The 14439-nt window shown below is 37.0% G+C and overlaps 1 protein-coding gene across 1 annotated transcript in view; it reads right to left on the minus strand.

Annotated features, from left to right (window-relative positions):
* Positions 1 to 6236: 6236 nt before the first annotated feature.
* The window catches only part of antxr2 (anthrax toxin receptor 2), a 105253-nt gene continuing 97050 nt past the window's right edge, over positions 6237 to 14439 (minus strand). The window contains exon 17 of the mRNA XM_015373587.1: positions 6237 to 8242. Coding sequence (XP_015229073.1) covers positions 8186 to 8242 — 57 coding nt within the window. The 3' untranslated portion in view covers positions 6237 to 8185. The remainder of the gene's footprint in view (positions 8243 to 14439) is intronic.

Consider the following 14439-nt stretch of genomic DNA (forward strand, 5'->3'; position numbering starts at 1 on the left):
AAGTCCACTCCATGGAGAAAAAAAAGAAAAAAAAGAAAACTAACAACTTTCCACAGTGTAGTCGAAAAAAACATCCTCCTGCAAACCATTAAACCAATACCTGTCAATCAGATCACAATATAGAGAGGCTCAATATATCACTGCAGAGGACAGACCTCCACTGCTCTACAGTCAATAGGTGGTTTACTTTACATCACTGCATCTGACTCTTAGATTTTACTTGGTGATATATGGCCTAGGCACAGCTACTCAGCCATGGGAACCCACTCCATGAAGCCTGCTTTGCATTGAGCTAATCTGAGGGCCACATGGAGTTCAGAGTTCAGTAGTGATTGACTGTGCAGACATTTGGCCAACTCTGCGTGTTATGCTCAAGGGCGCCGTATTAGGGGGAAAAGTTAGGAAGATTCTAAGGGCCATTGATTGAGGCGGGGCCCAATAGAAGAAGAAAAGATATGTCTCAATAGATATTGCAAATATAAAAAGAAAATCCAGGAGTAAAATAAATAATGATAGTGTTCTCCCTTATTTTTCAGCAGTAAACAGTAAAAAAAAATCATGAGTAATTTGACCATCCAAGTTTTTAATCCACCATTTTATGCAACTTAAAGGTAATGTATATTTAAATTTACAATAAAAAAACACTGCAGCTTCCTCCCACAGTCCAAAAACATGACCATTAGGTTAATTGGCCTCTCTAAATTGTCCTTTAGGTGTGAGTGTGTGCGTGAATGGTTGTTTGTCCTGTGTGTCTCTTTGTTGCCCTGCGATGGATTGGCGACATGTCCAGGGTGTACCCCGCCTCTCGCCCATTGACTGCTGGAGATAGGCACAGCACCAGTCACAACCCCACTCGGGACAAGCGTGTCAGATAATGGATGGATGGATGAATGGAATTGATCTGAATTTGACAAGATCATTTGTTGTGTCCTCTGCATGGTCAGACTCAAACAGCACTTTTGCTTTCCTTTACCATATTCTCTGGACTATAAGCCGCTACTTTTTCCCACGCTTTGAACCATGCGGCTCATACGAAGGTGCTGTTTATTTTTCCTAATCACCAGGGGGCAAAAGTCAAAGTTGGAAATCAAAGAAGAAGGGGCTAATTTTTATTTAGCACAAGCAAATTCTATAAGAAGGCACGACAAAGATTTTAACATTTATTTGCTGGAAAACATGGTAATAATGACCTTAGTCTTGTTACTCTCTAATTAAAGCCAGATTGATGGAGTGCACAACTAATAGCTTTCTTATGTGTATTACATTATTTTAACAACCCCAAAGTCATTTAATACAATTATGCAAAGTGCACTGAGAGATTTAAAATATTGTTTAATTAATAACTAATTTAAATTGCGTGCTATTAACATTGTAAACTCAGAAAATGAACTTTCGCTGCAGGCATTAACTGGATAATGAACGAACTGATTCAAATAAGATTTAATTAATGACAAATACACATAATTATTATTAACAGTCAAGCTTTTTGTAACTGATGGAGGGCGTTAGTGTACTTGGTGAGACCCCATGGAGACTGAAGCTGGACTCTAACCCAGGACCTACAAGGCCACAGTTGTGGCAACAAGAAGTCAGTAACACTGTTGTAAATTAGAAGTGTTTTAGAAAAAACGGCTGTATGATTGACATGCATTGGTTTCCTCTATCTTGTTGTTGTCTTAAAATATCTGTAAACCATCACAGATAGACAGCCTAATCATTTTACAGCAGTCCTAAATCTTTACCAGCAGATATAGTATATTGGGCTTTAAAATTCACAGGAAGCTGGTGGAAAAGAGCATCAAGATAAAGCTCTAAAATCCCGAACCGTGGAGCTCTCCTAATCCCCCACCTGCATTTCCACAGCCGTCAGCGAACAGCAGCCCCTCCATATCGCCTGAGAGGGGGATTTACTTGTAATGCTCTCAGAAATACAATGCATAAAATGGAGTGTCAACTCTAACAAGCTGTTCTTGGGGGCAGCCTGTCTGGCCTCTGCGTCTGACAGGGTCCGGGCTCAGGCTCAAGAGGTTAGTGGCTGCACAGCGGTTTAGCATTTGATCCCACAGTTACCCAAATTTCAGAGACAACTGTGCAAATTGGGATAACCTGGGAAGCCAGACGGTGCATTTGGAGAGGCAACAGCTGCATAAGCCCATTCCCTGGCTGCAAGAGAAACTTTATCAGGGGAAGTAGAGGTTGAAATTTAATGGTGGCTAAGCTGCCTCCATGAAATTGTGAAAACAGAACCTTGTGGCACAGCTCAGGGTGGATTTAGGAGTTTGCTTTGTGGTTTTTCTTGTCATAAAAATAGAGGAAAGTAAAGACTTTCTGGTTGTACCATGGTCATGTGATTCCTTATTCCAAACTGGATTTTTTTCTTTTTGTCCCCTAGATAAAATTTTGAATAAGTTCCATTTTCAAAGTCAGATCCAATCTCTTCAGGGCTGTGGATTTTACCAACTTCAGCCATAAAAACTACCTCATTTTTTCAGCCATGTAGGTCTTTTGTATCATATTTGTGAATTTTCCACTAAGATAACTTTGCAGGAAGATATTTGCAGCCCCTAAGCTTCTTCCAACACATAACATCTTTGGGGTAAGTCAGCTTCTTTATTCTATTCTCAGATGTCTTTTTCATCTCCAAACTCTTCTGTTTGTTCATGCATGGCGATGTGTTTCTTTGTACGGAGTGAATTTACATATTGCCTGACGTATAAGCTTGAGTGGCAGCATGCTATATGAACAGGCTCTGGTGTAAAGCAATTAAATACACAAGCGATTTTTATTTGTTGAAATTATAAAACAGTGAAAGTGTGCGGTGAGCATTTTGGAGAGGATAAGCAAACCTTCTTTGCCGTTCTGGAATACTTTTCATTTAGTATTTTCAGTTACACTGTGACTAAATCACTGTGAACTGGACATCAATGAAATATGTGAATTTGCTCCTAACTTGTCATTTATTTTACTTATTTTTAGGAAACCTTGTTTAGTGTTTTTTCTTGAATTTCCTATCCTTCATTATTGTTTTATATTTTTTTTTATCAAACTCAGGGGCAGAGCTGATAGCTAATAACAGGTATAAGGACCAGAGTTCCATCATATTTCTGCTCAAATAAAAAGAAAAAGTAGTTTTTAATTTTTCTTCCTTTAAAGCAACAAGATCTTCTGTTTCCTTTATGTAAATAAAATAAATAGTTACATTTTTGTAATAATGTTATCAATGCAATGTTTTTTGATTATTTTGATTCATGGAGTTTTCATGTTGGAAAAATCTCTAAGTAGTTTTAAAGTACATGTTATAGATGTTTGCTGGTCTTTAAAAAAAAAACAAAAAAAAAAACACAAAAAGCAGGAAGTTTATATTAGCTGGTTTTTCACTCTTGTTGACTGCCTTTGTGTGTTAACACAAGAAATACATCCAGATAAATTGTTCTCCTGCAAGCAAGGGGAAAATGTTAAAGTCTTTTTCAGCCAGCTGGTTAGCAGTGCACAGCAACAGGTGGGTAGGGGCCATGTGCTTTTAATTGAATTCTTCCAAAGAAAACTATTTCTAGCATCTCTTTCAAAGGGTTTTAAATTGTAGAAACACCATTAAAAAACAACTTATTAATTTCATGACCATAACTTCATAAAACCTTGGATTGCCTTAATACTGTCAGCCAACCCACTCCTACCCTGCAATTAGAATAATTTAATTGTTAAGGAGTACTTATGTAGTCAGGGGGGTACAGTTAAGCTGGAAAAGTTTTTTTTTGTTTGTTTTTTCTTTCAGTAAGACTCCTTTTATTTTGTTAAATCTTTATGAACCCCCCCCACCCCCCAAAAAAAGAAAGGCAAGAGTGAACAACATATCTAAATATGCAATTATAAGCTCATAGTAATGTTAAAAATCTGCCCCTTAAGGTTTTTCTTACCTGCCACTCTTTCATTGCTTTGGTGTGCTGCACTATTTTCCAACTTTCAGTGCTGCAGATCCTCATTCTCATACTGAAGTAGAAACACCATATCCCTTACCTCTTACATGTCCCAGCACAGGTAAACACAGAAACCAGACAGTGGTTTATCGTTCCTTTACAGGAAGAACTGAAATGTACACATTATTTTATAATTAAATAAGGTTTTAAGGGCAGAGAACTTATAAAAAATCTTATGTATTACAGAAAAGCTAAGTGAAAAATCAACCCATTTCGATTTAGTTATTTTAATCTTTCTTCTGCAAAACAGTTCAATATAATGCAACATTATGTCAATTTTTTAAAACTTTGTATGTAAACACATCAAGCTTTTTCTGTAATCACCTTTAAATTCTCTCCTCTATGTTAACATTTAGATTATAATTAATATTCAAAAGAATTCTAACATCTAACATGGCTATAAGAAAAAAAAGCCCCACCAGTGTTTGAATTTGCATCAGACACTAATGTTCAGTCTATTCATTTTGTGAGAAAAATTTAAACACATTTTTCCTGTTTTCTACTCCCTCATCTCAGACCTGCATGATTCAGAACTGATGTTGATTTAGAGCCTGATATTTAAAGCTTTAAATTAAACTAAAGGTTTATGTATTAAGTGAACACTGTCAGAAAACACAGATTCCTCATACCTTTTTCATAAAATCAGCTATTAAGAGGTGCATGCATGCCTATGGTTCCTTCAGAATTTTATTTGCAAGAATTTCACAATGATCTCAGACAAACCACCACCTCAGTGAACAGCAGTTACAAGTTGCCAAATTGTTTGATTAAAGCCCTAAAAAATGCTGACATGATTACAAACTGGACCACATTTTACTTCATCACAGTCGTCGGATCGTTGTGCTTTGAGCAAATAAACAAAAAAGAATTGTTCCATTTTTCTCAGAAAATAATCAAAGCAGATTTTCTTCACAGCGGCTTCGTCCTCCAAGTGCTTATTTTCAGAGAACGACACGTGAAATTGTTATTTTTTCATTTTTTTGTGTGAAATTTACACGGTTAATTCAGAAGAAATTATTAGGACTGCTTAATTTGTCAAGTAAAACTTCTCTAAATGTGATCGTTTTTACTGCCTAGCTGATAAATACAAAGATGAAAATAACAGCAAAAAGTAAAACTTATTTACCTCTAAACCTGCTTCACTTGAATGGATCAGGTTTAAAAGATGAATCTTGGGTTTGGGGATTAAACACAAAGAGGAAGGTATTAAACGGTGGTGCCTGTTTTCCCAAACATGGGAAAGAACAGATGGAAGTGTTAGGTCTACCTTTTTTTATATATTGTGTTTAAAGGTTGTTTTTTTAAACAAATTAATTTTGCTTGATGTGAATATTTTAGGTTTTATTATTAGTCCTCTACCGAAATTCTAAAATGTAATCAATTTGCTTGCTTAAATTGTTATTTTTTATGAGAAGGTTAAAAATAATTAAGTTTAAAAAAGATGAAAATTTGGTAAAGGTCTTTACTCCTTATATTCAATTTCGTTTTAAATAGATATATACATGTTGGGTCTGTATACATCTCCTTTAATTACTGTGCATGCTTCTCCTGAAATATCAGATTTTTTTTAGGCTCAATTTTCATTAGGCATATTATTTGTATTAGAGCTGCAGAGCAGAAAAGAATACATGAGGAAAAGACACTACCTTTGCTCAGGAGCTGTTGGTCTTAACTACTGGATTTTAAACTTTGTTTAATTGTGACCACCAAGGCTGCCAGTAAATATAAAACCTTAATAAACACAACAAATAAATGTCATGCTTTACATAATTTTCAAAACTTAACTAAGTCTATTTTATTCGTTTAAAATTCTATAAACCTTATTTTCGGGGAAAAGAGGGATTTATTAAGGACTATGATCATCTTGCTATGCTGATTGGTTACTATGCAGGTTTATGCAATGCAGAAATAAAAACAAGGTTGTCACAACATAAACCAGTTCATATATTTTACTAAATGCAAAAGCCTGTTTTGGGGGCGCTGAAAACCTTGAAGGGATTCTGTGTAATTTATTTTGTGTATTCAGTGCCTCTGGTAACTGACCTCACCAGGAGAGAGACTACACATTGTCCACTCCTCCGTCCACACACACACACACCCATATGTGCACAGAACAACCACGTCCACTGTCGGGCCCTATAAATCTGTAAGGGCCCAATTAAAGATCGCCTTCAGCGTGTCCACCCCTACCAGCACACATGTGTTAATAAAGCGACAGAAAAAATAGAGGAAAAAAAAGGACAAAACCCACTGTTTGCTTTTTGTGTTTTGTGTATTTGACACAACAGATTGGAGTGTAAAAATCACTGAAATGAAATGCATATAAAAACAGTGTAAAACACCCAGAAATAAGCTTTAAATAGCAAAGAAAATTAAAACAAAGAAAGAAAAAAACATGTTTTTTTTTGCTGTTACATCAGCTTCTCACACATGTGAAATTTGTGTGACTGAAATCTGGTTTGTAAGGTGCGAATAATACATAAAGCTACATTTTTACAGATGATATGATTTTATAAAAGGCTTACTATTGAGCGGATTGGTGTGTAAGGCAGAGAAAAATAACAAAACATGCATTTTAAACTGAATTTGAGAATCATTGCAAATGTTAATACAATATAAAAGTTGCATTATGAAATCTGAGCATTTCATATAAAAGAAGTGGAAAAATACACAAAAAGAAAAAAAAACTCAATAAAAAAAAAAACAGAAATGTATGATTCTTCTTCATTTGTCTAAGAACAGCAATAGGTGTTACCACAGTGTGCAATAATGTGTATGGAAGACTCAGTGGGTGACATGTTACTAGAAGGGCTGGTTGTGTTGTGACTGCCATGTAAATACCTCATTAGCCCAGGTTAATAGCATTCCAGCACTTAGTGGCAACATAAAGCAGACACCGCCTACGTGTTAAAATTTCAGAAAGAGTCTGACGAACTAAATGTCAACCTGTAAAATTATGCAAGGAGCTAAAAGCGTTTAACTCAGACAGAAATACCAGCACACCCCGAGGATTCGATCTGGAATTATTTATGTCCTTCCAATCAGTAAGGAGCGGAAACAAAGGAATAATTAGACTGCGGTTAGCCGTCCACACTCTCGTGCCTCCCAAATGTGAGATGCGCACCCATTCCCCCTCAAACTTGATGGTTGTTGAACTTATTTTTAGTGTCATTTGATAAGCTTCCCTGCTTGCATGGAGACATCCCACTGACCCAGCCACTGGTCATTGTCTATACCGCTTCCCGTCAAAGCCGGCACGCTTTGTCAGGTTTCGACTCGAATATCCATTCTGCATCTGAAGTACGGTATCCGAAGTGACTAGATCATTCGAGCCTTTTTCTTCAGCTGCTGCCCCCTTTCCTCCCCCACAGTGTTTCCGCTCACACTAACATCATTTAAGATTGGCGTCATGACAGCGCGCTTGAGAAGTCCACAATAAATATAAATATATAACCCCAGATTTTGGGGATGTCCGGGTGGAGGGGAAGAGGGATGGGGGGGCGATGGGCATCATTTCTAGAAATGAACAATACTTATCCGTCCGTCGCATCCGTTGCTTTGGGTTTGCGTTTTGGACGTGGTGGACCGTCACCACGCCGCCGTGTCCTCTTTTTTTGCTGTGGATAACACAGTTATGGGTCATTCAAAGTCAAAAAGGCATAAAAAAGGAGACAGCCAAGTCTTCACAGGCTGCTGCTTGCTGTTGCCTTTAATTATTTTAATTAAACTTTGATATTCCGGTGCTGGGGGAACAGGCGAGTTGTGACGCAGGCCCGGGAGCCCTTCGGAGGATTGAGACTGAGCGGCAGGGAGTACAGCTGTATCTGTAGCTTAAGTCCTAACTGATAGGCCTGTTTATCGGCAGTGATGTGCTACGCCTTACTGAGCAGAGAGCAGACTGCACCCAAAACAGGGGCAAAAAACACCAAGCGCCATGTCAAGGTCTTGAAGGCATCAATCCCTCAAACGTAGCTGGAGATGGTCCCGGTCAGAAGAGTGTCCTGCGGTCGGATAACGCTCTATTAATTTTCTTGTCCCGAGCGCATAATAAAGGGATGGTATGTGTAAAAAAAAAAAAAAAGAAGAGGAAAGTTTGAGTACAGAGTGAGGCCCGGTAGACGTGTAGTGGTTCCAGCAGCAAGAAACATTTTAAAAACCATTATAACCCTGATTTTCTCATCTCATCCACAGTGATGAGCACAAGCTGGTTCTCAGACCGTAGTTCTGCTCCCCTGATGAGGCACACGGCTGAAATTCATACAACGACCCTGAAAATGACAAAAAAAGAGGAAAAAAATGAGCTTTAAAAGTTTGATTTTAGTTTATAATATCTGGTGTACATGTTTGACATTGCTTTTTTTTATTCTTTCTTTTCCTTTTTTCAACAAAAAGAGAAAAACATAAAAGCAAGAAAGCTGTGGTGGCAAACAGATTATTTTATGACCAGTGGAAGTTTGGAAATACATGAAATGGAATCACTCTATATTCAGCTAAACAGTTGAAAACAAAGCATTAACTTATGAACCTGCTTCATCATTAATAAAGTCTGTTTCTTCATTTCCTTTTGCAGAGAGAAAAGCGAAGATCAGGCTCCTGCTGCTTGTCTGAGCCTCTGGCTGCAGCTCGCCCACCAACAGTAGGCTGACTGACACCAAGAGGGAGCTCTCACACAGCGAATCCTCTGCAGCCCCTCAACCAAACACACACACACCCCTATTCTGCTCCTCTGTGCATTGATACTCACTGTAACCTGATTTCAAACAACACTAACCTTCCTAACTCTAAATTATATCTATAAATGTCTGAGATAAACTCGCTACAAATCCTTGAAAGCTGTGTAATGGAAATTTAGCCAAATATTAAAATAAAAAGATCCAAACATGTAATATTGAGGCAAGTATATGTGGGTAAGTGTCACTTTTCAATTTAACCAACTTGAACAAAAACTTTTTTGAACTATTTCTGTGAAATATGCAAATCTTCTTTAAAAGCAGCAAACATTTTAAAAAGGTGACTTTTTGAGATGTGTTTACAATACAGATATAAAAAACAAAATAGAATTCTAGCTCAAGCTCAGGGACACCATTAAACACTTTTGCATTATTGCAAAATTTTAAAATTGACACAACATAGGAAAACTGATGTATTTGGTTTTTGCTTATCAAATATCCTACAGTGTACATAAAATAAGCAAGTAAGATGAAAAGGTTAAAAGCATATCTTACTTTGAAAAAGCTACTGATAAGCATCTTAACAACTGAAAGGACATAATCAATAGTATCTTATTTGTTTATTTTAGCTAAATTAGCTTAAATGTATATTACTGTGAATGTTTGCAATTAGATGCTGAAAAGAGAATCTACAGAAAAAAATATATACACTTTGGGTCTGGAAAAGTTTGAGCTTCGAATGCATATCGCAATGAACTGGAATAAAAAGGATTGGATTAAAACCAACTTTAATTTAACAGAGGTGGAAGGAGTTGTGTATATATGTATATATATATATGAATATATTTAAGCAGGAACATTGCTCATCCTCCTTTAATAGACCTAAAAAACAAAATCAGCTCCAATCTGACCTTTTCCCTGAAAGTTTGGGTCTAATTAGACAATATACAATGATAAAGATCAATATACAATGTGACCGTCTGATCCAGCAATCTCATGGATTAAAGAAGACGAAACAACATATTTGTGTGATGTCTTTAGTAACAATACCAAACATTAAACTAAAAGTGACTCTGAAGGAAGTGATAAAACATTTATAGAATTATGCACCAGCTTTTGTTCTTGGTGTTGAAAGTATTACATTTTTTCTGGATCTTAGGTCAGGTGAGTTTTTGAACATGCTTGCTGTTCATCTTTATCATGTATTAAACCAGCAATGTTTCCTATATATATGGAGGCCTGAGCAGGTTGAATTCTGCTTTTTAAGCAGAAACTTGTGTCTGCAGGACCATCTGCCACAGAAGCACATTTGTAGAAAAAGAATAAAATAGTAGATCTTAATTTTGATTGCAGATATTGGACTGACTGATTGAGTTTGATCTGGCACTGCATTTGATTTGAAAGAATTAGTTTGCTCATCTGTGTGCACACATTTGGGCGGCACACCTGCTTCATTCTTTAAACAGAAAACAAAAGCACATTCTTTCACATTTAAACCTCCCTGATTCCCCATGGACGCGTATCTACTTGGTTACCGAGGACAGTCATTGTCCGGATGACGAGCTCCTGAAGGTTAAAGTCTGACCCACTGCTGCAAAGACAGAGTTCCTGCCCGACAATCTGGCTCAGGAGCCAAATATACACTGACCGACTGTGACGAGGGCTTTAAACGAGCTGGAGTATCTTCCATTTCCCGTTATTTGGCAATGCTGGTGGGTGTTTGATAGAGGGGTGGGGGCCCCGCTCCATATCTGCATGGTAAGCCCCTCGACGTGTACCCTCTGCAACTAATCTCACACAGTCAACAAATAAGGCACATCAGATGCTGTTTTGGCTGCGGCCATCGCAGCGGCTAAGTTCAGTGGATTTTACGGGTTTAACAGCGCAGGGCGGGGGCTCAGCGGAGGCAGAACGGCAGGCGAGGCGGGGGGTATCTGCTGAGGGGGGTGAAGCAGGTGTGCCACAATACGGTCAAACCCATTCCAGCTTCTCTGTTTCTGGGACAAAGGGGGGGTTCAACTTGGCAGGGAGTGGTGCTTTGTAGCCAGGGCCATGTTGGAGAAGACGGGGCCCACCTGTGCCACCCAGAGTGAAAAAACAGTAGTCTGAATATGTCTGTGTGGATCATCAGAGAAAATTCATCAGACGGACGGAGGGGAGCGTGACGGGAGGTAGACGGGTGGATGAGTCAGGTGGAGAGACAAGACAGCGAGAGGGTGGGGGTCAGAGGGACTTTTCCAAATGAGGGCTGTGATTAATAAGGTTCATTACAGACACTCCACTAGCTTCCTGTTGGAGCTAATGGGAATATATTAAATGGCCACATCAAATTAAACTGATTAAAGCCACATCTATTCTTAATTTAAAAGAGAGGTTCAACATGGCACCAAAAGTGAACACTGCAAGAGGCTCTATGTAAGAAATAGCTTTAAATACATTGATAACAAAAAATGATATATAATTATACTTTTAATTTTAGATTATGTCTGTTAAGCATTCTGATAATTATATACAGGCTGAAGGACTTTAAGCTGTTTTATGTTAAATACGAATAAATCTATGTCACAAAATCCATTTTATCATATAAGATGAACAGGTATTAATTCATGGAAATTATGTCAAGTGTTGTTACAGAATACAGATTTAACTATCCAAAGATTTTGAATAAAAAATCATCTAACGTTAAAAGTTTGAACATATTTAAATCATCTCTAATATTTTAGAATCCAGAAGAAAAAAAAAACAAACCTTGGCATGTTCTTGAGATTTTTCCTATGCAGCAAACTCAGCTTAAAAAAGGATATAAGCTTCTACAAATTTTAATATATAGATTTCTGTTTTAGCAAATTTTTTGTTTTAATTTACTTCATTTTTGTTGCCTATAAAGAACGTTGAATTAATTTGTTTATGGATGATTCCATATAAATATGCTGGTTCTCAAGCCTGGATAAGGATATGAAATACAATACATATGTTTTTGCAGGTACGCTAGTCTACCACTATACAAATCTTTCAAAAAGTCATTACAAGTATTTGTATTTTTACTTTTAAAGCCTTTATATTTCCAGATTGCCTTGGCTGCACTTTCAATATAACAAATGCTTGTTATGTTCTGTCAAAAACCCACAATGGTTCTCTTTTTTTCTAACCTGGTCTGTTTGTCATACCTGATAAAACTATGCAAAGATGGCGTTGAGTGACCTGTGGTGTCTTGATACACTTTAACTAGATGTCTGTTAAGTGTGTCAAACGGTTAAAGGCAGCAACTTTCATTGTATTATGTGTGATTTAAAGGACCGTTCCAACTGCTGCTCTGTGCAAAGAAATCAAAAGTATTTATTAGGCTCTAAGATCCTAACAATCTAATATATAGCTAAAATAAGCAGTAACATAATGGGACCTCTTCTGAAAAACCCACACAGTCTATGACGTTACTGGCCTTCAGGCTTCAGTTCCTGTCTGAGCCACTTCAACCAATCTTCCAAAGAAATCAAACATTTTTCACTTTTTAAGAGTAAGAAAACTTTTAGAGGACATTAACATCTAAATGAGTTCCTGAGTATCCTGATTACCTAAATCTAATTCACAATTACACTTTTCAACCCATAGAATGACTCTGAACTCTTCCACTAATTAATTAATAAATCAATCAGAGTGAATCAATTGTCTACTAGCTCAACAAATCTGCAATTTGTATCTGTTTGCTCAGAACAAGTTTGAAATTAGTCTCCTTCAAAGTGTTCTTTTTTGGAAAGAAATAGAAGGAAATAAACACAGCCGATGGAGTATTAGCTTCTCTCCAAATATTTGTACTGGCTGGGTGAATTAATTGACTGTATAGTGTGTAACATTTACGAAATAAAAGACAAAAGATGGTGGAAAAGAAGCTTCTATTTAGGTTGCAGAACGAATCTCCCATCTGGACTGGAGTGTGAAAACACTTGCAAGCATGAGAGTTGTAATCCAGTTGCAAGATGCTTATTTTGCAGTGATAAGCTTCAGGCTTTGAAAGACTTTATTACCAGAACAGAGACTTTTTTTTCCCTCCACATTGGAGCTTCGCAGCCCATACAGTATCTTAGTTAATCTAGGTTTTACTAAATCCAACAGAAACGGGGCACTTGCACAACAACTAACTACTTTTTCTAACTCTAAGCTATTGCTTTGGAAACATTTTATAAAAAAATATATAATTATTCTAGTAGATTGTACTTGACTGTAGCTAATAGGTCTATTAATTGGTGTGTCAACTATTTGTGTTTTCTGCTGTTCCAGTGGCACACAAACATAGATGTATAAACGTACAACCAATTAGAGCAATCAGAATAAGGTTTGATTGCCAGGTTAACGATGAAGAAGCACTGATCCGATAATTACGTAGATTAAATATCTGCTCCGATATTGACTAAATAGTTTCATCGGATATTGGATGAATGATGCTGATCCAGCTCTGCGAATACGTAATCTTGTAGAGCACACATAGCAGCTGGTGATAATTTATGTCTTACCTTTTCTTTTCTAACAATGTTTATGCCATGCATGATATCTTAACTCACATGGTAAGGTATACGGCTAATTCATTCAACAGTATCATTGGGTCTTTATCAGATATCGGCCAATACGCTAAGCCCATGTATCAGTATCTGACTGGATCAGAAACAAATGGATTGAGCATCAGTTAGTGTCTATAACCAGGAATTTGACTTTTATACCACTTTGCTCTCAGTCATACTCTGAGTATAAATATGTAGAATAGGAAAATATAAATATTTTCCTTGTAATTAAGTATACATGCGTACATGTTTCAACAAAGAGCAAGACCATTTGGATTGTTCAAATAGTCATGCTATCAATCTGGTTACTCTGACTATTAGGTGTTCATCACCAAGACAGCCTGAAGGAAGAAACTGTCTCTGCAGGGACTAACTTCTGTAAGTAATACTCAGTAGGGCTGACAAGACAGTAAAAGCCTTAACGGTTGTTTTGTTTTTTGATTCAGTTTTTGATGCTTGAATATAGACATCTGCAGATCCCAATACTTTTCTGATACCAGAGCTCTTTTTACTCTGTTGTCATTACTGTTGATTTTACAAGAGGCAGTCAAAACTCCTGACATGAATGAATGTTCACACATATATCCCATAAAACAACTTGAGATCAGTAAAAGGTCAGAAAAAGAAGTCATTAAAACTGTTAAACATACATGTAATTACAGTAGAAGTTCTATCCGGTAAACAAATATGCCACTGGAAGGGTTCAAAATGACTAAATGTATTAAATCAAAGACAGATATAGATGTTGTTGAGGATGGTGAGAGATCCATCATCATCTCTGCATTCATGAGGAAGTTAAGCTGCTGGTGGTTTTAAATAAAACAGTACAACAGCTGATTCACCTCCTGACTTTAAGTAGAGTTATTTCTCTCCGGGATCAGACCAATGACACAGGTAGGTTGGCCAAAACTCCACAATAAATATTGGTTATAGTATTTAACCGCAAAATTTCCATATTGTTGCAAAAACACGTAAAAAAAAAGCACAATTTTAGAACAAGCAATCCTTGGGTCGAAGTTAAGTTTAAGTATAGCCAACATATTAATCATCATCATCATCATCATCATCATCATCATCATCATCATCATCATCATCATCATCATCATCATCCGCAGCAGCATGAAGGAGGTCCTACCAAGAGCTGGTAGGGAGACAGACACATCGCTGATGATGCAGGTCACTATGATCACTCCTTTGAAACAGTTTATTAACGCCTAAATTAACCAAAAATGCCAAAATCTG

The sequence above is a fragment of the Cyprinodon variegatus genome, unplaced genomic scaffold (genome assembly GCF_000732505.1).
Source record: "Cyprinodon variegatus isolate N-32 unplaced genomic scaffold, C_variegatus-1.0 Scaffold89, whole genome shotgun sequence".
Lineage (NCBI taxonomy): Eukaryota > Metazoa > Chordata > Actinopteri > Cyprinodontiformes > Cyprinodontidae > Cyprinodon > Cyprinodon variegatus.